This window comes from Dryobates pubescens, chromosome 4 (genome assembly GCF_014839835.1).
Source record: "Dryobates pubescens isolate bDryPub1 chromosome 4, bDryPub1.pri, whole genome shotgun sequence".
In the NCBI taxonomy this organism is placed as follows: domain Eukaryota; kingdom Metazoa; phylum Chordata; class Aves; order Piciformes; family Picidae; genus Dryobates; species Dryobates pubescens.
The window spans coordinates 6,914,059-6,935,395 of record NC_071615.1 but is presented as its reverse complement, the minus strand read 5'-3'; the positions used below and the strand labels follow the sequence as shown (position 1 = coordinate 6,935,395).

General features: G+C 37.7%; 1 protein-coding gene across 2 annotated transcripts in view; it reads left to right on the top strand.

The window, feature by feature from the left end:
* The window catches only part of TRRAP (transformation/transcription domain associated protein), a 92,356-nt gene that overhangs the window by 4,859 nt on the left and 66,160 nt on the right, over positions 1-21,337 (top strand). For both annotated transcript variants that reach the window (XM_054180386.1, XM_054180385.1), the window contains exons 8-27: positions 945-1,070; positions 1,326-1,403; positions 1,641-1,729; positions 2,578-2,674; positions 3,508-3,646; positions 5,392-5,470; positions 6,455-6,689; positions 8,077-8,404; positions 8,527-8,624; positions 9,241-9,435; positions 9,931-10,122; positions 11,782-11,947; positions 13,197-13,453; positions 14,344-14,544; positions 16,920-17,071; positions 18,097-18,296; positions 19,045-19,262; positions 19,372-19,569; positions 20,197-20,457; positions 21,062-21,223. In XM_054180386.1, coding sequence (XP_054036361.1) covers positions 945-1,070; positions 1,326-1,403; positions 1,641-1,729; positions 2,578-2,674; positions 3,508-3,646; positions 5,392-5,470; positions 6,455-6,689; positions 8,077-8,404; positions 8,527-8,624; positions 9,241-9,435; positions 9,931-10,122; positions 11,782-11,947; positions 13,197-13,453; positions 14,344-14,544; positions 16,920-17,071; positions 18,097-18,296; positions 19,045-19,262; positions 19,372-19,569; positions 20,197-20,457; positions 21,062-21,223 — 3,471 coding nt within the window. The remainder of the gene's footprint in view (positions 1-944; positions 1,071-1,325; positions 1,404-1,640; positions 1,730-2,577; positions 2,675-3,507; positions 3,647-5,391; positions 5,471-6,454; positions 6,690-8,076; positions 8,405-8,526; positions 8,625-9,240; positions 9,436-9,930; positions 10,123-11,781; positions 11,948-13,196; positions 13,454-14,343; positions 14,545-16,919; positions 17,072-18,096; positions 18,297-19,044; positions 19,263-19,371; positions 19,570-20,196; positions 20,458-21,061; positions 21,224-21,337) is intronic.

The following is a 21,337-nucleotide window of genomic DNA, read 5'->3' as shown; positions in this document are numbered from 1 at the left end:
ACACAAATGTAGTTTTAATAAAAACACGTGACAAAAATATGTCCAAAAATGGAGAAATTCAGATTTTTGAATTGGCAAACATTCAGTTTCTAGCACGGTGTTACTAGTATGAGAAAACTGATATGAACTTACAGTACTAGTCAGTTGACTGCAGTGGTGTTCATATAGCCAAATGGTTGAAGTTTTATAGAGGGAAGGGTTAAGTGATGTGCTTTAGAACAGAGAGCTCTTCATGCATCATCTCTGTGGAGGCAGTTGCCTGCTTTTCCTCATTCAGGGTACATTTGGATGTTTTACTATAGCAGAAGAACCACCTTAGTGGTGGATGCTTTTCTGCCACTTGCTGGGGTGGGAGTCAATGATTGCAGGATATGTGTGTAGTCCTGGTAGATACTGCAGTGTAAATGTCACATGCAGAGAAGAAAAAACCTCTGTGGTAAGTTACAGGGAGAAATTACATGGAGGAGTTAGAGAATCACAGAAACAGGTTGGAAAAGACCCTTGGGATCGCCAAGTCTAACTGATAACCCTGCTCTACAAGGTTCACGCCTAAACCATATCCCCAAGCACTACATTCAAATGACCTTTAACCACATCCGGGCTTGGTGATTCACCCACCTCCCTGGGCAGCCTATTCCAATGCCTGACCACTCTTTCCATGAAATTTTTTTTTTCCTGATGTCCAGTGTAAACCTGTCTTGGTGCAGCTTAAGGTCCTTCCCTCTTGTTCTGTCACTAATTACCTGTGAGATTAGCACCAGCCCCTCTACAAAATCCTTTCAGGTAGTTGTAGAGAGTGATGCGGTCTCCCCTCAGCCTCCTCCTCTTCAAACTAAACAGCCCCAGCTCCTTCAGTCGCTTTTCATCAGATTTATTATCCAATTGTAATGTGATGGAAAGCCTTTGACTGTTGATTATGTATTTCTTCTGCTCTTTGCTCCTAGAATCGGTATTTTGAGAATCCTCAGGTGATTCCAGAGAACACTGTTCCTACTCCTGAAATGGTTGGCATGATAACAACAATTGTGGTGAAAGTAAACCCTGAGCGAGAAGACAGTGAAACAAGAACAGTGAGTACTCTTCCAACTGCTCTTTGGCTGTTACCACAGTACCCTAAGTTATAAGGGCAAGCTTTTGCTTGTTATTCTTATCAGGATTTACTTGTAGAAGCTGATTGAAACTTCTCAGTTGATAATAGCAAATGCTTTTGTGCTTTTTAAATGGTACTGTGCTGTTAAAATGAACGGTTGGATTAAAAATGCATTTCCAGTGCTTTTTTGAATTAATGGTTACTGTTAGTAATAGTAATGTGTTCTTTCTTTCAGCATTCTATCATCCCCAGAGGATCTTTATCTTTAAAGGTTTTGGCTGAGCTACCTATTATTGTTGTTCTCATGTATCAGGTTAGTATCCTCCAGCATTTTACGTGCGAGTACTTCTTACTGCTGAGTGACTTCGTGTAATTTCTGCTGGCTGACATACTAGTAAAAATGAACATAACATTTTTGAGATGAAAATATGGTCTAAAACTAAGTCCCTTGAGATTTCTTTCTTTTGTTTGTTTCCTGATGAGCTCTTGCATAGTTTGACTCCACGTGTGGCTTCTAAATTTCTTTAATAAGCCTTTTTTTTTTGTTTAGCTCTACAAACTGAACATTCATAATGTGGTAGCTGAGTTTGTGCCCTTGATTATGAACACTATTATAATACAGGTTTCTGCTCAAGCAAGGTAAGAGCATTTTGAGACTATTTTGAAGATATTTGAGATAAACTACTTAAACCTGCTGTTCAGTATCACCCAAAATATTTTTGTCTTGTACCTTTGTGAGTTTTTGCTTCTAGACTTACTGATTTTAATCTCAAAAGTAGCAACTATTTTTAACCTAAAATTGTCAGTTTTGTAGGTGAAATAACTGGCAGATACTATTATTTCCATTTATGTCACTGATAAAATCCATATTTGTGCAATAGATCCCAATTTATTATTTGATAATGCAGCTTTTAAATAGAAATTTCTGACAGAAATCTGCATTAACCAGAGGTAGTGTGTGGTAGGGACTATGTTAGCCAGGACACTTGCTGCTGTTTCAGGCTCTTCCAGGCTATAGCTTAGGTGAAGCCTTGTGATGTTGCAGATACAGGTGCTTAAGAGATGTTTCTGTAAAGTAAAAAGTGATGCTGAGCAGGGCAGCAGGAGTAAAATCTCTTGTCTTTCCCTGTCTGCCTGGGTGATCTGAAAAAGTGGCTGAAGCTTGATGAGAGACAGGCAAGTCTGGGGGAGAATATTGCTTGGAGAAGAAAAATTGGGCCTGTTAGGGAAGTGGAGCCAAGTATTTGATGCTGATGAATTGGCTTGGCTTTGAGAAAGTAGAAGATTGTATGGCAGCCTTGGGGGTGTGCATTTCTGCTTAGAGCATCAGATAATGGGAATTTAAAATGGGCTCTCTTGTGGTTTTACTCTGTTACAAAGAAAGAACCTCACTACACGATGATGTGATGATGAAAATTCTGTTAATTTTGAATAAAGGTATTGAAGGGGAGGAACAAAATAGTAATAGCTGTTCAATTTAATTTCAGGCAACATAAACTCTATAACAAGGAATTGTATGCTGATTTTATCGCTGCTCAAATTAAAACCTTGTCATTTTTGGCTTACATCATAAGAATTTACCAGGTAGGTTGATGTTTGGTTACTTTGTTGCTGGTAGTGCAACAGATCTCTAGTTATGGGATGCCAGTAAGCAGCCTGCAGTGTGTGCATCAGGGATTGGAAAGATCATGTGTGTAGCAAGGCTGAATATAGGGCTGTACTTGGTTGTCCTTTCAGAAGTATTCTTACAGAATCATAGAATGGTCCAGGCCAGAAGGGATCTCCAAAGGTCATCTAGTCTGACCTTCCCACAGTCAGCAAGGACATCCCCAACTAGATCAGGTTGTCCAGGGCCTCGTTGAACTTCACCGTGAATACCTCCAAGGGAAGGGACCTCAACTACCTCCCTGAACAACCTGTTCCAGTATTCCACCACACTCATAGTGACTTCTTTCTGATACCCATTCTAAATCTGCTTTTCTCTAGTTTGAAGCCATTGCCCGTGGTCCTGTCACCACAGGCCCTTGTAAGCAGTCTCTCCCCATCCTTTCTGTAGGCCCCCTTCAGGTACTGGAAGGCTGCTATCAGGTCTCGCTGGAGCCTTCTCTTCTCCAGGCTGAACACCTCCAGCTCCCTCAGCCTGTCCTTGTAGCAGAGGTAGTACAACCTCCTGATCGTTTTCATGGCACTCCTCTGGACCCTCTTCATCAGGCCATGTCCTTTCTATATTACATGGATGCAAAGCAAGAATGTGCTGTGTCCCAGCCCCAGGGATTCTTGGAATGGCTGCTGTATTTTAGTTTTACAAGCAGGCTTCTTAAAGAACTGAATTGTAATTGGATGTTATTTTACAAATGTAAAAGCCAGTCTTTAAAATTGTGTTATGATAATTGTATTCATGTTATTGCTTGTTGCAGGAATTAGTGGCCAAATATTCTCAGCAAATGGTAAAAGGAATGTTGCAGTTGCTGTCCAACTGCCCAGCTGAAACAGCACACCTCCGGAAGGAGCTTCTGATTGCTGCTAAGCACATCTTGACCACAGACTTGAGGAGCCGTATGTAGCACTTTGAAATCTCTACAGTTCACAGAGATTTGTACAACAAATTCTGTGGATTTAAGAGGCAAATTGCTTGTTGTTTGCTGTGTTATTTGCATAGTCCAGAGAAGGGCAACGAAGCTGGTGAGGGGTTTGGAGCACAAGCCCTATGAGGAGAGGCTGAGGGAGCTGGGGTTGCTTAGCCTGGAGAGGAGGAGACTCAGGGGAGACCTTATTGCTCTCTACAACTACCTGAAGGGAGGTTGTAGCAGGTGGGGGTTGGTCTCTTCTCCCAGGCAAGCAGCACTAGAACAAGAGGACACAGTCTCAAGCTGTGCCAGGGAAGGTTTAGACTGGATGTTAGGAAGAAATTCTTCACAGAAAGAGAGATTGGCCATTGGAATGTGCTGTCCAGGGATGTGGTGGAGTCACCATCACTGGAGGTGTATAGGAAGAGATTTGATGGGGCGTTTGATGCCATGGTTTAGTTGATTAGTTGATGTTGGGTGATAGGTTGGACTTGATCTCAAAGGTCTTTTCAAACCTGGTTTATTCTGTATACTTAGGATTGTTTTGGGAGTGGATGTGATTTTTGTTTTGCTTTTTTTTCTTAAAATAATTAGAATCATCAGAATAAGATGGCATACTGCACAAGTAGCTTTTTTAGCTTTCCAAGTGTCTCTTGCTCTGAGTAATTACCACTTGATGATAAAGACTTATGTTGGTTTGTAATTATGCCTACAATTGTATAAATACTTTAAGATATTGATATCTTAACCTGAGTGGAAGTAGTTCTGTCAAAACCTAATGTCATATGTTTGATTCAGCTTGTAGTATTTGACTCTAGCAGAGGAAAACCATTTTTAGCCTGTCTGAATAAACTAGGTTTGGTGGATATGTTTTGTTCTGGCAGAACTGCAAAATTGGAGAGGAGTGTGCTTTGTAAAATACAATCTTTATCTCTTCCTCTTTTTGTTTGCCTCTTTGCCTACTTGTTAATAATAAGTTTTGGCTTGTTGAATTATTAGGTGTGAGCACCTAATCCTTCCTATTTCCATTATCTGCCTTTAGGATGGGGTGACCTAATCAATTCCATAAACTTGCTGATTTCTGCATTTAAAAAGAAAATACTTCTAGTCTTAGTCACTTGAATTTGTTACTGAAATCTTCCTTTTCTTCCCTGGACTTTAAAGTTGCATGTATTCCACCTTATATTTTGGGACAAAGCTGCTATGAAAAAATGCCAGACAAAACTGGAGGTGTTTAGGAAGAGACTTGATGAGGTGCTTGGTGCCATGGTTTAGTTGATTAGATGGTGTTGGATGATGGGTTGGACACCATGATCTTGAAAGTCTCTTCCAACCTGGTCTGGTCTACTCTACTCTACAACAGGATTGTGTTGTATGGTGCTCCCCAAAGCTGTCCTTTCCACTAACTCCTCAATTACATTAATAACCTTCTGCAAAGTTGAAAGCCCTGTAAGCATTTTTTCTCTTTGTGGGAGTAACTGTTTTAGTTGTGTCGATGCTGTGGCTTTGACCTTTTACTGTAATGCTCAAGGGACAGGTGTCAGTGCAATTCATGGTCACAAGAGGTTGATTGAAAGTTCCTGTGTAAATGACACTTCAGGAATGAATTGTGTAATAAACCCACTGATTTAGTTTTAAATACCTAAGTTAAGAGGTTTAATGCATTATTTTCTTGGACAATCATTTTCTGTTTGACAACAGCTTTTCATTTTTCCTTTCTCTTTTTAATTATAGAATTTATTCCATGTATGGACAAGCTGTTTGATGAATCTATACTGATTGGCTCTGGATACACAGCACGAGAGACACTGAGGTATGACAGGAAGTTTGGAATAGGTATCTGAGTGCCTGCCAGGCCTGGTATCATTACAAATACTGAATATTTACACAGGTTCCTAAATATTTGCTTTACATAATTAATTTTATTAGATTCTAGTATTGGAAGCCTTCTGCTGCTGGAAAGTGGTTATTGTTTAACACTTTGATGCAGCAGAGTAGCAGGAATGAAGGGCAAAAATAAACAAGTGAATGAAAGTAATTGTAAGTTTTTTTTGAGTTGCAGAGCACAGCCAAAACAGTCACCACAGTGAGATCAACTCAATATCTTCTTAATATTTTTATGAAACAGCCTAAATCTTGTGTTGTGTGTAAACTCTGAATGGGATTTAAACTGTTTTGTCAATGTGTATATTGCAGCTTATTCTTTAAAAAATAAATGAGGAGAATACTTTCTGTGTCTTCAGTGCTGTGCTAGAATTTAGGTGCTTTTGCTGACCAAATTAAAATGTGTTAAATTAGGAGAAATATTTCCTCTTGCTTAAGTATCAGACTTAGAAGTATTCATGCTACTAGATGTCTAAACCTGGTATTTGAAAAGAAGTGATTTTTTAAATCTATCAGCTTTTGTAACTACTTTTGAAAGAGTGATCCATCAAGAATGAATAGTGAAACAGCTTACCATCACTGCTTAAAATGTGGTTTAAAACGTACTAATTTGCTCTTAACTGGAAGTAGATGAAAATATCTGCTGGGAATGTTCAGCAATGGGGGAAGAAAGATCAGAAAAGTGATTGTAGTGTGTGGGACAGGTGAATGCATCTTTGGTTAGATTGTGTAGGTTGCAGTTCTCCTGTTCAGTTGAAGCAGTCTTGTGAGCTCTGCCTTTGTACGTAACAGTAGTAAATGTGGATTAAGAATCTTGGAAATAGTTCCAGGTAGTAATTGTATGTTAAGCCCAGTTAACAATGTTTATAATTGTCCTCAATGTGTTTTCTTCATTTCTTGTTTTTACTGACAGACCACTTGCATACAGCACATTGGCAGACCTGGTGCATCATGTCCGTCAGCATTTACCACTCAATGATCTCTCCCTTGCTGTCCAGTTATTTGCCAAGAACATTGATGATGAGTCATTGCCTAGCAGTATCCAGACAATGTCTTGCAAACTTCTGCTCAATTTGGTAGACTGTATCCGGTCTAAAAGTGAACAGGAAAATGGAAATGGTAGAGATATTCTTATGAGAATGCTGGAGGTATTGATTTCTTTAAAACATTTGAAAATAAGCTGAATATCTTATTTTTATAGTATGTTGTCAGTTATTTTTGCTTTCTTCTTTCCTCAGAAATGAGCATTTGTAGAGGCAGTCTGCATAGTGTATTTAATACTTCAGAGAAGGGCTCTTTAAAATGCTGTGTAACTGGAATAATATCTCAAGTGTAATGGGAGATGCTTTGCTAATCCAGCTTACTCATTCAGTGATTTGTTTCAAAGCAGGAAAGTAAATGTCTGTGATATTGGGGGTAGCTTAACTAGTTTTCCTTTTTTTTAATTCCTTTTTTTTTTTCCTCCCTCACTGTGTGGCTATTTGTTTGAAAAAGGAGCTCTGGGAAGTCTGAATGTAGTGGATCCTCTCTACTTTTGGCTCTGTCACTGACAGGCCGTCATAGCTCTGAATTCACCAGGGAAGACATGTAGTCATTTTGGGCATCACCACATTATTTGGTGTTACCCTGGAACTTTTAATTTTTTAAGGTAACAGTAATTTATGGAGTGGCTTTCATCCTAAGTCTGAAATACAAGTGATGGTGCAAGTGAAAAATCTTGATTTTTGTGCATTGTAATGGGTCCTTCATTCCAGGATCCATTCCAAATCTTTCTAGTAGGCTTTGTCTTCCAAATAAACCTCTATCTTCTCTTTTTTTTCTGCTTTAGGAAAAAAAAAAGTGTAAATGAGGAGTTTGGTCACTTGTTTATCAAGTTAAAATTTCTGATCTATGAATTCTGGGGTGGAAGGGAGTGTACAGGACTGTGGTGGTAGTGGGGAAATACCTGAGCAAGCCAAGTAAATCTAGACTTGACAGTACTGAAACCTTGTGCAACATGTCCCTTTTTTATTACCAGTCAAGAGGCAGAAATGCTGGGGACCACTGTTCTGAAGGATTGGTTTTTGCTTTCTAAATCTAATATGTTGCATAAAACAAACACTTAACCTATGATATATAGATCTTTTAACCCTTCTGACACACTTTACGTATAAATCTGAAAACTCCAAGCTTTTTATGCTCAATAATATTTGTCTCTTAATATTTACTAAGTCTTCTTTTGAAAACTAATTTATATAGCTTTTAATTTGAAATTCAGTAGAATTGTAGAGAGATCAGGGTTTTTTTTAGTTGATGATTTTACTAGTTTTCAGCAAATATGTTTAATTTTAACTTGGTAAAGAAAGCAAACTATTGATGCACTTAAATGTTTGCTGTCATTTGAATGGCTTTAGAAAGAAATTTTGCTGATCTCAGTGTGCTAACTTTTGATGTATTAGCATTATTGAATTTAGCATGATTTTTGAAGGTGAAACTTAATTTCCTTTTTCTTCCCTCTCCCTGCTCTTTCATTTGCCTTTCCTTTTTCTGCCTTAGGTTTTTGTGTTGAAGTTTCACACTATAGCACGGTACCAGCTTTCTGTCATCTTTAAAAAGTGCAAGCCACAGTCGGAACTTGGGGCTGCTGAAGCTGCCTTACCAGGAGTACCCACAGCAGCAAATGCAGCACCTGTTCCTGTTCCATCTCCTGCCCCAGCCACTCCAGTGGCCCCTGCACCAGTACCTGTGTTTGAAAAACAAGGGGAGAAAGAAAAGGAAGATAAACAGACATTTCAGGTCACAGATTGCCGAAGCTTAGTGAAAACCTTGGTCTGTGGTGTCAAGACAATCACGTGGGGCATAACATCATGCAAAGCTCCTGGTGGTAAAACTGCATCATATTTAAATGCATTTATCTTTTGTAATTCTACTATTAAAACTCTGTAATGTGAGAGCAAAGAGTAATTTTAGTGGTTAACTACTGTCTTATTCTTTATCTTCTTTCAGAAGCACAGTTCATTCCCAATAAGCAATTGCAACCTAAGGAGACTCAAATCTATATCAAGCTGGTAAAATATGCAATGCAAGCTTTAGATATTTATCAGGTATGTAAACTGCCCACTTTAATTTATATTAGTTTGTCTTAGATCTTCTAATAAGGATTTGTGTGTTAGCTAAATACCAAATTCCATGTGGAGTATATTTACATTTAATATATCAGGACCTCAGCCTTTGGGAAATTTTATCAATTTCAAAGTGCTTTTCACTTGCAAGGGACAAATTAATTTCTTAGGAGCCCTTACTGTCTGTGTTTATGCAGACAGCTCAGACTAAAAGCAATTGTCTTTGATGCAGTGGATGAAATCTTGCCTTCAAAGAGATAGTTTAGCTGTCAGTTGAAACATTCACATGTCTGTGTTTATCTTCTGTGGTTACACAAAATACTGATGAAATGCAGATGTATGTGATTTGGAAATAAGTATCTTTACAAATACATTATGGTGTCTCCTGCTCTCATCTTTTTCCTTGTCCTGACTTTGTGGGTTTGAAGTCTGTGCTGAAAATTTTCTGATTTTAATATTGTCACTGTTGGTCACTTATAAGGGGCTTGCTCCTGAAACCTGTAAAATCTGTTTCTTTCAAAAGGTATTTGAAGAATAGTGTGTGGGGGGAAGCATTAAAATTCCATCACCAGTAGATGTGCTTTCTCAATTGCTGTAGGTCCAAATAGCAGGAAATGGACAGACATATGTGCGAGTGGCAAACTGTCAGACAGTCAGGATGAAAGAGGAGAAGGAAGTTCTGGAGCATTTTGCTGGTGTGTTCACGATGATGAATCCTTTAACTTTTAAAGAAATCTTCCAAACTACTGTCCCTTACATGGTGGAGAGAATCTCAAAAAACTATGCTCTTCAGGTATTATGTTTTTGTTTACTTTTTTTTCCAATTAAAATAGCTCCTAGACAAGAGTTTATGCCTTGAAGTACATAAGGCTGACGTGGAATTGCAAATGATAATGTTGAAATTAGGTCCATAAAGATACTTTGTAAAGATGGATTTTCAGCAACTCCCGAGGAAGTGATGAAATACGAACACGGGTGCTTCAGTTTAGAAAATATGAATGGACTTCATTCTTGAGAAGTATTGGATGCTTGTGGAGTTCTTGGTTTTGTTCAGCTGATTGTGTTGATGTTCTACTTTTCTGTAGAACACAAGTCCTACAATACACATGTAAAATTGCACTTGAATATGTTAAGTTGTGTAATGATGTAAGGTAACCTGAATGACTTGGGTAGCAGTGGAGATGGGGAAAGAAGTTTGCTTAGGTTTTTATTTTAAACGTACAGTACATTTATCCCTTGTTTCTTTTCACTACAGCAACAATAACTCCTTTGTGGTTTCCTTTTATAGATTGTTGCCAATTCCTTTTTGGCAAACCCTACTACCTCTGCCCTCTTTGCAACAATTTTGGTGGAATATCTTCTGGATCGGCTGCCAGAAATGGGCTCTAATGTGGAACTTTCCAATCTGTATCTCAAGCTGTTCAAGTTAGTCTTTGGCTCTGTTTCACTATTTGCAGCTGAAAATGAGCAAATGCTGAAGGTAAAGGTCAATTGTGTTAAAACCAAAAAAATCTGGTTTGGCTCCTAATATATTCTTCAAATGTCCGAGTAGTAATTTTATGCTGTCTAGTATTTGCTGGGCTTTTGGTGTTTGAACCACTACTAGTGATATGTCACCGTTTCTTCCAAGTGCCAAGTACATTGTCTTATTTGTAAGAGGGAATTTCTGTGACTGTCTTCTTCATATTTGAAACTGCAGTGTGGTGCACTAATTGTGAGTGTAAATGCCTGATGGGTGGATGTGGCCTGATAACGATCTGTGTAACTTCATGGTTAGCATATGTGTGTCTTCCTGCATGTATTTTACAATTTGTTTCCCTATTAACTTAAAACTCACTTAGACTGAAATCACTGTTTTGTGTTTTGGTGAATCTTGTTCATTCATGTCATGTTCAATGACATAAACCTTGAATTAGATATTTCTGTGCTCTTGAAAAGTCTGGGTTAAGGAGTGACAGTGTTTTCTATGGACAACATATTGAATCCATTTATGTCGTTGAGATAGTCTCATGATTCAGTGAGTTTAGAAATACTGATCTTGAAGCAGGAGTGTGCTTTTCTCATGAAAGTAATGGCTGCCTATGTCCAGAAAACATGAAGATATTAATTAGAGGCTGCTCTTCTCTCTTCTACCTTAGAATAAGCAAAATTTCTGATATAGATAACTTTGTGATTATCATTTCTATGCTTAATGATTTGTTACAGCAGGATTAGTTCATTTGTCTGACTAGAACGGAGGTGAGATTACTAATTTTCCAGATTATTTGAAAGGTAAAAGTAGTATGAAGCAGTATTCATATAATCTTGCTTAAATTCTTGTAGTTTGTCATCAGAATGAAGGTAATTTGGGTTTTGTAAGCTGGAGATCCAATTTAATGAGTGTGATTTACTACCTTCACAGTTTCACGCTTCTGTAATGTTTTTTTGTTTCCTCAGGATTGATGATATGAGCCTTGGGTAGACAATTTAATTGAGTGATGAAGGCTATTTGCAGCATTTGCATAGCAATGTAGAAAGCTTTTAGTTGTTACTACAATCAGGAATTGTCTCTTTGTTCCTCATCTGTGAGACTCCTTATATTTTGCAACTGGTTTTAATGATTCTTGCAAACTGCTGATGTCCTCTGCTCTAGAAAGACCACCAGTTCCATAACCATTTTTGTTCCACCTGTAAAAGTTTGCTTTCATTGTGAAATTTTAGTGCTTACAAAAATTAAGAATTAGTGATCAAGCTAGATCAGCAAGGAGGATTAAATTCATATTGTGAAATGTCTTCTCCTGCCCTTGTGACACCTGATTTTTGCTGCATATCTCTAGATTCTCTAGAGCAAATGTTTTTCATTTTCTCAGATTGGCAGAGTGTTTTGTAGGTGTGGTGTTCTTTTTCCCTTTCCTTTTTGATAGCAGAATTTAATTGATGTAAAGAATGTTCTGGGTTCTTCATACTGTTCAAATATAGATCTAGTTACAACAATTCTTCAACAGCAGATTAAAATCAGTGACATATCAGAGCATTTGGAATAGTTGAAGGTTTTTGATCTGAAAAACTTGCCTCATGCTGAACTCTTGCACATTGTGATGATGATAAAATGGGTATTTTATTAATCTTCAGCCTTCACATTTTTATTTTTTTTTTATAGCCACATTTACACAAGATTGTGAACAGCTCTATGGAACTTGCACAGACTGCCAAAGAGCCCTACAACTATTTCCTGCTGCTCAGAGCACTGTTCAGATCTATCGGAGGAGGCAGTCACGATCTGTTGTACCAGGAATTCTTGCCACTGTTACCAAACTTACTGCAAGGTAGAGCAATACCTTCTTTCCCCACTCCAGTCTCTGGTCTCTTTATGTGAATAATATTAATGAAGTTTAGTTTTATGTTATATAATGAAAAAAAAGAAGCCTTGACCCTGATAAATAGCTTCTGATTTTGAGCTTAGCTGTTGATTAAATATCTTCATTGTGGCTTATTTTTATTTACTGCCAGCTGCTTCAGGCTTCATAGTTTTGGCTTCACAGTTTCTGCTGCTTGTTTTTTTTACTTTTCAATGTTGTTGTTTGCTTTGTTTCACTAAATTTTTATATTTTTTTTTGCTATAGGTGGCTTTGTTAGCATAAAGAATTGAGGGATAAGTGTAATAGAAGAAGCAATGTTGCCAAGGCCATTACTGGTTTTGTGGGAAGAACATTACACAGAAGCTCTGGTAGTGCTGCACTTGAGGGCATGTGTGTGCACCTGCAAGTGAATGATAAATATAAATGCCAGTAGTGTCAGCTGGGGGAAAAAAAAAAAAAGAAGGAAATAACAATCAGTTTGATTAATTGAGCATTTGTACTTGCAAGGACTGTGTGTTCCAGAGGTATTCAGGATGAGCAGGAAAATGCGGAGAGCTACTTAAACCTAAGAACAAACTAATGGGAGCAGTTCCAGGAAGATGAAATCCTGTGGTTCCCAGCTCTAGGAGCAGTTTTTATTTGAGTTAGCAAATACATATGTTATCCATAAGCCATTATGTTAAAAGTACATGCTAGTGTAGAAGTGCTAGCTAGGTTTATGGAATACATGAAATCCTGATGGGGCGAAAAAGTAAATTGGGGAATAGGATTAGTCTGTATGAACAGAAATGTACTTGAACTCATTTACTGTTTCTTCTTAGGATTCCAGATAATTTTAAAACATTTTTTTCCAGCATGGAGTTGTTTTTGTGGTTTTTTTTTTTTTTTTTTAAATTGATACAAGGGAGAGGTTTGAATCAACTAATTTTTTTTTCTGATTTTAATCTGCTGTACTCTACTGCTGTGTTTTGGAATGTAATATTAAATTTTAGACTGTGATTAGAAAGATTAATGGTTTGTTAAAAAGTTTTGGGTGTATGCATGTACCTATAAAATCCTTAGATGCAAGTTCTAATTGTGAATGGTGTTAGGTTTTGTCAATGCATTTTGTCCAGTATTAAAAAATGCCAGGTTATCCTGAATTTAGGTAATAGCAATTTTTTATCAATAAATTTTGGACTATCTTTTGAGTGTATAACTTACCAATAATTTTCAGGACTTAATATGTTGCAAAGTGGCCTTCATAAGCAACACATGAAAGACTTGTTTGTGGAGCTCTGCCTCACTGTGCCAGTTCGTTTGAGCTCACTGCTGCCTTACCTGCCAATGCTGATGGATCCCCTGGTGTCAGCTCTCAACGGATCTCAGACCCTGGTTAGCCAAGGCTTAAGAACTCTTGAATTGTGTGTGGATAACTTGCAGCCAGACTTCCTGTATGATCACATTCAGCCAGTTCGAGCTGAGCTAATGCAGGTAAACATGTTGTTTCCTGTTAGTCCACAAGAGGTCCTTGATTCACTAAGTATTAGACATTTGTGCGACCCTTTGGTTACAAAAACTTGCAACACTCTCAGGAGAACCATACCTGCCTGATTTGTATGTAGAGGGCCAGTTGATGTTGTACTGTTAAACTGAAAACTCTGAAAAATTTTAGTGTGAATTAGTAGTTTCTTCTACACCCCTTTAGAAAGGGGGATTAACCCCCCCTTGAAGGGGTTAAACTTGAGCCTTGGGACTCCATAGCAAGAGTATTACTATTTTTAAGATGAGTTGGCACAGAAAATGATTGAAATTGGTTAATTTTTTTGGTAAAAAGCCAAGCTAAAAGCTGATTTAGCATATTATGATTGACAGCTGTATGAAATCTTACACAGTGAAGATGATGTGGCTGAAATTGGAATTGGAACAATGTTTTGAATGTGATTATTTCCCTTAATACAGTGATTACGTGTACTTTATCCTTGAAATTTAATACTGACTTTATTTGCTTTTTCTCTTTCAAAGAGAGGTTAACTCACTTCAGCCTTAGCTGGCCTGCTCTTTTTCCTTCCAAAATTTCATAATGTTGTTGATCTAATATTAGTCATAAACATGAAATTAGATTTTAGTGTGGCAGAGATTTTGTAGCTGATCACAGCAGTCTGAGCTAGAACTGCATTTAGAACAACCTTGTTGTAAAGCGCTTAAACTGTTGTGAACAGAGACTGCTTTAATTCAGTCATAGTAAGTATTTTCTGGACACTATGCAGGAGCAATTACTCAGAGACAAGATTAAGTGTTTTCCTTGACATTTTTCTACATGACAAGTTGAAAAACTTTGAAGTGAGAGTGATGTAAACATGCAACGCTTGAAATACTTCCAGGCTTTGTGGCGTACACTGCGCAATCCTGCAGACAGCATTTCTCACGTGGCTTATCGTGTGCTTGGTAAATTTGGTGGAAGTAACAGGAAGATGTTAAAAGAATCACAGAAACTCCAATATGTAGTCACAGAGATCCAAGGACCAAGTATCACTATTGAATTTTCAGACTGTAAAGCATCCATTCAGCTCCCAATGGAAAAGGTAACGTCTGCGCTTGACGTTCTGTACTGGGAAACCACCTTACTCATTTTTCACAGAGTTTTTGGAAGTTTGTTTACTTGTAAATCCTTGATAAAATATGTGGTTTGTCTGCCAGTTCCAGATAGGGCTTAATGAATATCTTAGATTATAGAATTTACGTAATTAAAAGTAGGATTTAGGAGCTCTTGTGTATCTGCTTTTTTTTTTTTTTCTTCTCAACATTTTTTTTACAGCCTTTCAGTTAGACAAGAAGATTGCTAATTCATTTTTGTTGCAATGAAGGAGCAGAATCGAAACTCACTTGTGTATTTTGGTTTTACTTTTGTTGTTGTTCTTTTTTTTTCCCCCTAGAGGTAATTTTTGGGTTGCCAGACTTGGTGGGTGTAAGACAAAATATTGTTTCAGAAATCACTCCAAATAGCTTATTTGTTTTTTCTTACTATCTAGCTATCAGTTTAAAGGCAGGTAGGCCTTCTTGTGTTACTGTGACATGCAAAGTAGCAGAAGCTTGCCAAGCTTTTTCTAATTTTCCCTTTAAATGTTTTATTTCCTTACTGCCACCCCCAAAAGAATAGACTTAAACCTCTCTTCTGCTTTTACAAAGTGATAGGATAGGGAACTAAAATGGCAGAAGCAAATGTTTTCTGTGGATTTTTTCCCCTTCATAACTTTTAATATACTGCTGTAGATTAGGAGTGGGAATCCTCTCTAAAACCTCATTATTTTCTTCTTGAAATGTACCAAAACCTTAATGTAGAAATTCTTCAGTCATGATGATTCTAATGACTTCAATGGTTTGGTTCAATGTAGTCTCCAGGTTGGGTATAGTACTTCTTACAGCTGCAAAACCACTTTGTGTGTGCACTGGCTTTCATCAGACAATCTCAATTTATCACAAGTTTTTAGTTCTCACTAATTACAGCAATCTAATCTGTTTCTGTGTCTTGGGATCTGAGAGTGAAGCTAGATTCTGAGTTAATTTGCCCTGTAGAGTTTTCTGATACTTACTTTTTCTATTACACTCTCATAAGTAGGTATTATATGAATGTAGTAAACAATTTTCTTCACAGGCAGCTGGCTCTCTTTGGCTGTGTGCAGCCAACAGACTTAAAAAGAGCTTGGAAACACAAATCTTAAGATGCAGATAGCATAACTGATTTCTCCTTTGTACTGAAACTGATGAGCTGTATAGATAGAAGTACTGCAACTGCTGACATTTTCCCATCCCTCTAGGTTTAATTCAGACCAAGTTTTCCAAATTAGTTATGAATCTAACATGTTGGTTAATGATAGGGAACAATCTTCAGCTTCCTGATGTTGACCAAAACACAAGGTTGTCTGCAGAATACTTTGTGTCTGTAAAAAAGAAACGTCAAAGGAAAAATGAACTGGAAACAAGAAATGCATGTTTTTGTTCAGTGCTTTGGGTAGTCTCCTGTGGCCTGTGTAAAACTCCTTGTTCTTTTCATTGAGATCTTGATGGAAGTTATTCCAACAGTGATGGGGTGACAGTTAGTTAAGTCAGTAAGTGAAAAGATGGTTTTCCTTTCCAAGAAGGGAAATGTTCACTAATTTATAGCAGAGCTTTTTTTCCTGTTTAAGCTTAGATGGTTAGACTTTATTTACAGTTGATCAGCTAGTGAGATTCCTGAACTCCTAAACAATTTTTACATGTGATTTTTAGTTAATGCCTGTCTTGGTTGTTTATAATTAATTACTTTTTTTTTTTTTAATGTATAGAAAGTAGCTGTGTTTATATATATTCAAAAGAGAAATGTTCCAGAAAGATGTACCCCCTGTTTTTATTACTTCATGTTTTAAGAGATTGCTTGAATTATTCTCAAATGTATTAAATAAATTTTCTTGCAAAGGAGAGAGAGAGTACTATGTCCATTAGGGAAATGGGTTCTAGAAGTTGCTTACAGGGACATTTTTATAAATGATGTAGCTTTTGATTTGCATGGAAAATATGACAAAGTAATTTGTAACATTGAACATTTTTGGTACCATTTATGTATGTGTATTAATGCATTGTATGCTTACATTGTATGGGGATTAGGAACAGCAATTACTGCTGGAGGGAAGCTGGGCAAAATTTTCTGGAGGGGGAGGTGTAGCTCACTCATGGCTTCAAATGCTTTCTGACCACAGAAATAAATGTATCTGCATTTAAGAAGCACAGCAAATACCATGGTAGCTTCAAGTCCGCTCTCTGCCATTCTCTGTATTTCTTTGCTTAGGCAGTCCAGGCTGTACTTACTTTTAAAGTTACTTCTAATGTGTGTTAAAGACACCATTCCTTTGATTGATCACCTTATTGCAAATAAGTAAGAACAAGCAGTGTTTGGTTGCTATCTATCTTTTCTTCATTACAGGCAATTGAGACTGCTCTGGACTGTTTGAAGAGTGCTAACACAGAACCGTATTACCGGCGGCAAGCGTGGGAGGTCATCAAGTGTTTTTTAGTAGCTATGATGAGCCTGGATGATAACAAACATGCATTATACCAACTCCTTGCACATCCCAAGTATGACAATTCTTTAAACATAAATGTGTATGTAACATTTACAGTGTCTTTCAAACAGCCTAATTTGGAGGCCATGGTTAGGCTAGGCCATGTATTCTGCATGGGATTTTTACCTGCTGGTTTCTCCTGTACAGGACATTCCAGTGAGAGGAATTTTGTCAGTAATGTGCTAATATTTCACATTTCTTCTCCTAATCACAGTTTAATCTGTCACATATTTTAGTTTAATATGTTTAAATAGTTGGAACATTCTGGTGCTTAATTGTGTTTTAGAGATTAACTTAGGGTATGAGGTTTTGCATGGACATCTAACTTTTCCATAAAGTGAAAGAGATACAAAAACTCAGTTTCATTTAGTGACCAAACTACAGCACAGTCACACAGATAACTTATGTCTTCATGCAGGAGCTTTGTATTGATATATTTTAATTGATTTTTTTCTTTTTACATCTGCAAATTTAATCATTGATACTTAATCAGTTTATTGCTTTTAGGCAGCTTTGGCATGGTTGTTCACAAAGTGTGTGCAGACTTCTACTCTTGCAGTGTAGTAAATGCAGCTAAAGAGTATAGTGGCATTTATAATTTGGGCTTGTTAGACTTGACATAAATATAGCTCTGCTGTGAATAGGTTTTGTTGGGCAGTGATTTGATAAATAATGTTTCAGTCTTTCAAGATGAAAATCAAATGGCATTTGAAGAAAGGGGAAAATGTCAAAAACTGAAAATGACATTCTGTAATTGAGTTGCAGTGTGATGCCTCTATACCTGTTATTTGTAATATACATGGCTTCTTCTGAACCATTGGCTTTAAATGTTCCTGATGAAATTGAGCTATCCATCATCTTTGAGACCAGTGGTTGACAAAATTAATATGGACCAAGTGAAGTGGTCCAGCTCCATCAAAATGAGGGGAAAACAGGAGGTGGAGTTAGAAACAAGGAGCAAACTTCGAATCAACTACTTGACAGTGCTCATGGCTGAGCTTCCAATACTGCAGTTTAGAACTTCATTTTGTCTTTCAGCTTTACTGAGAAGTCCATACCCAGTGTGATTATTTCCCATCGATACAAAGCTCAGGACACTCCAGCACGTAAAACGTTTGAACAGGCATTGACAGGGGCATTCATGTCAGCAGTCATCAAGGATCTGAGGCCCAGTGCTCTGCCTTTTGTAGCCAGCTTAATCCGCCATTACACAATGGTGGCAGTTGCTCAGCAGTGTGGTAAGTGGAATAGAGACGGTGTGAACTGTCGTGAGAGGGGTGGAAGGGTGGATTTGTTTTAAGATGCTGCAGTTGCTGCCTGGGTAGATAGGCATTTGTTTTGACTGATGTCTGAAATAGGTTTTAATTCTTTAGAGCCATGAAAAATTATTTAGCAAGTTTGAAAGCAGTCAATCACCTTTGTAATATATGTAAAATGCTACAGCTAATGAAATCATTGCAGCTTGGAGCATTTTATACTTCCAGAGCATTTGTGTTACTTGACACACACAGCGGTCTTTGCAGATGGTCTTTAATTGGGCTGTTCCCACTTGCCGTTTCAAAGGACCATCAGAAGAGGCAAAGGGAACGTTAGAGCACTGCAGTGACTTCTATCTATGAAGATTTTTTGTTTGGAATTGGACTATATGACAAGTAATTTGGGAAGTGACATAGTATAAGCATATTACTCTTCATTGTCACAGTAATGAAACTTGAATTTTTATGAATCTTCAGTTTAATTAAATCTTGCAGTGCACAGTCTGGTGCATAGAAGAAAATATTCAAGTAGATGTAATCTTTTCTTCTAAGAGTGAAAAATGTGTTACAGTCCATTTATATGCAAATAGACACAGTGCTTACTGGTTTTGCCATCAGCTAGTCCGAGGAGTAGTAGAATCTAATTAAAAGACTATTCATAGTAAAATAGCCATTGTTTTACCTCTTTTTTTTTTCCCCCTTCTCTTTTCTTCCCCAATACCAATTACAGGTCCTTTTTTACTGCAGTGCTATCAGGTTGGAAGCCAGCCTAGCACAGCCATGTTTCATAGTGAAGAAAATGGGTCAAAAGGCATGGATCCTTTGGTGCTCATTGATGCCATAGCAATCTGCATGGCATATGAGGAAAAGGAGCTCTGCAAAATAGGAGAGGTGGCTCTAGCAGTGATATTTGATGTTGCAAGCATTATCTTGGGTTCCAAGGAAAGGGTAATATATACTTAAATAATCTACTTTCAGCCAATGCAATTTTGCTTCTAAAATTTTGGAGGCTACCAGTGAGCTGAAAAAGAAAACTGATACATTTCTTTGTTTCCAGGCTTGTCAGCTTCCCTTGTTTTCCTACATTGTGGAGCGTTTGTGTGCTTGCTGCTATGAACAAGCATGGTATGCCAAACTGGGAGGTGTTGTGTCAATTAAATTTCTTATGGAACGACTCCCACTCATTTGGGTCCTCCAGAACCAGCAGACTTTCCTGAAGGCACTTCTTTTTGTTATGATGGATCTAACTGGAGAGGTATTAATGAATGCATCACATCAAATAGTATGGGGGAAACAAACTACTTGTTCTTAATTTAACACAGATTGGATTCTTGCTAATTTTGATTTTACTATCCTTCAGAATATGTTGTGTCTCTGATAGTTAGGAGTGAATGTTAGTCATTTTAAATTAAACCAAGACCTGAAGTTACGAGTGAGGTCTGTTTTTTCCACATAACTTCAATTGAGTTGCTGGAATTACTCTTGCTTCTTTCGGAGCAGAAATGTATATCTTGCGTTCAGATCAGTGGAAGAACACTAGTCAGTGTCCCCTGCACAAAAAGCCACTGTCTGTGTTTAGTTTAGTTCATCTTCTCAAAAAATGTATGCAGCTCTAGATCCCCAGAGAGTTGGCTGTTTGACCTTTTCTCAGTTGTGAATCATGTGGTGACAACATTGCTCAGGGTTCCAGTGCTTGAGTTCATTTATAGTGTTCGTTGCATTGCAACTCACAGCTCTGGAATGATTGGTGGGAAGACTAGTTAAATATGTGTTCTGTTTAAGCTTCTTGTGTTTGCAGAGGATTCATCAAAATTAGATGCTGCGTTCCTTGACAAGTAGTGTGTAAACTTGTGACTTCTGTTCTGTACCTGTGATACCTTAGGTTTCCAATGGAGCAGTTGCTATGGCAAAGACCACATTGGAACAGCTTTTGATTAGATGTGCAACTCCTTTAAAAGATGAAGAAAAAACAGAAGAAATCCTGGCAGCACAGGAGAAGTCTTTCCATCATGTGACACATGACCTTGTTAGAGAAGTAACCTCTCCCAACTCTACTGTGAGAAAACAAGCCATGCATTCCTTGCAGGTACTTGCACAGGTCACTGGGAAAAGTGTCACTGTGATTATGGAGCCACATAAAGAGGTAAGCAGAAATACTGAAAGCCAGCTGAAAATTGTTTCCCACTTTGGATTTGCAAAATGATTTTCTGGGTACTTTTCCCCACATTAGTGAATGAAATTCTTAGAGCTTTGACAGCATTTGCTAAGTTTCATTGCTCTAAAACACACTGTGACTGGAGATTCATATAAGCTGTGCCTGACTACTTAGCTAGTACATATGGTGTCCTCAGGTTGATATGTTTTCTGAAATGACAGATACCTGCCACCCATCAGACATAAGCTAGGCCAGGCAGATGCTGCGTTTTTTAGCCTCATTTTTGTGTAATTCTCTAAACAGAAAGCATACTCTTCGTTGGTTATAATGCTGTGTGAGGTTAGTAAATATCATGTATCTCCTCACAAAGAATACGTACTAGCTACTGATAGTAAGCTAGTGAAACAGCTCACTGTGGGTTAAATTAATTCAGAGAAATACTTTTCTTCTTGCTTCTGAAAAGATACATCAGGAGCCACGGTAGCAAATGGATAGAATTAAGCAGCCTCAACTAATGATGTCATTTTAGGGGCTGAGTTGGTGGGGTCTGTGAATAGGCTACTAATTCAGTAACCTGGATTGCGTTGTGTAGGTTCTCCAAGACATGGTTCCACCTAAAAAGCATTTACTTAGGCACCAACCTGCAAATGCCCAGATTGGCCTCATGGAGGGAAATACATTTTGCACAACTCTGCAACCCCGATTGTTTACAATGGATCTGAATGTTGTGGAACACAAGGTTTTCTACACAGAGGTACTTGTTCTCGTGTCTGAATGTAGATGCTTAATAACTGATTGTGTCAGAACTTCCATTATAAAAATACATATAAGTCTCTCTTCATTTTTAACTATCTGAAATGTAAGAATT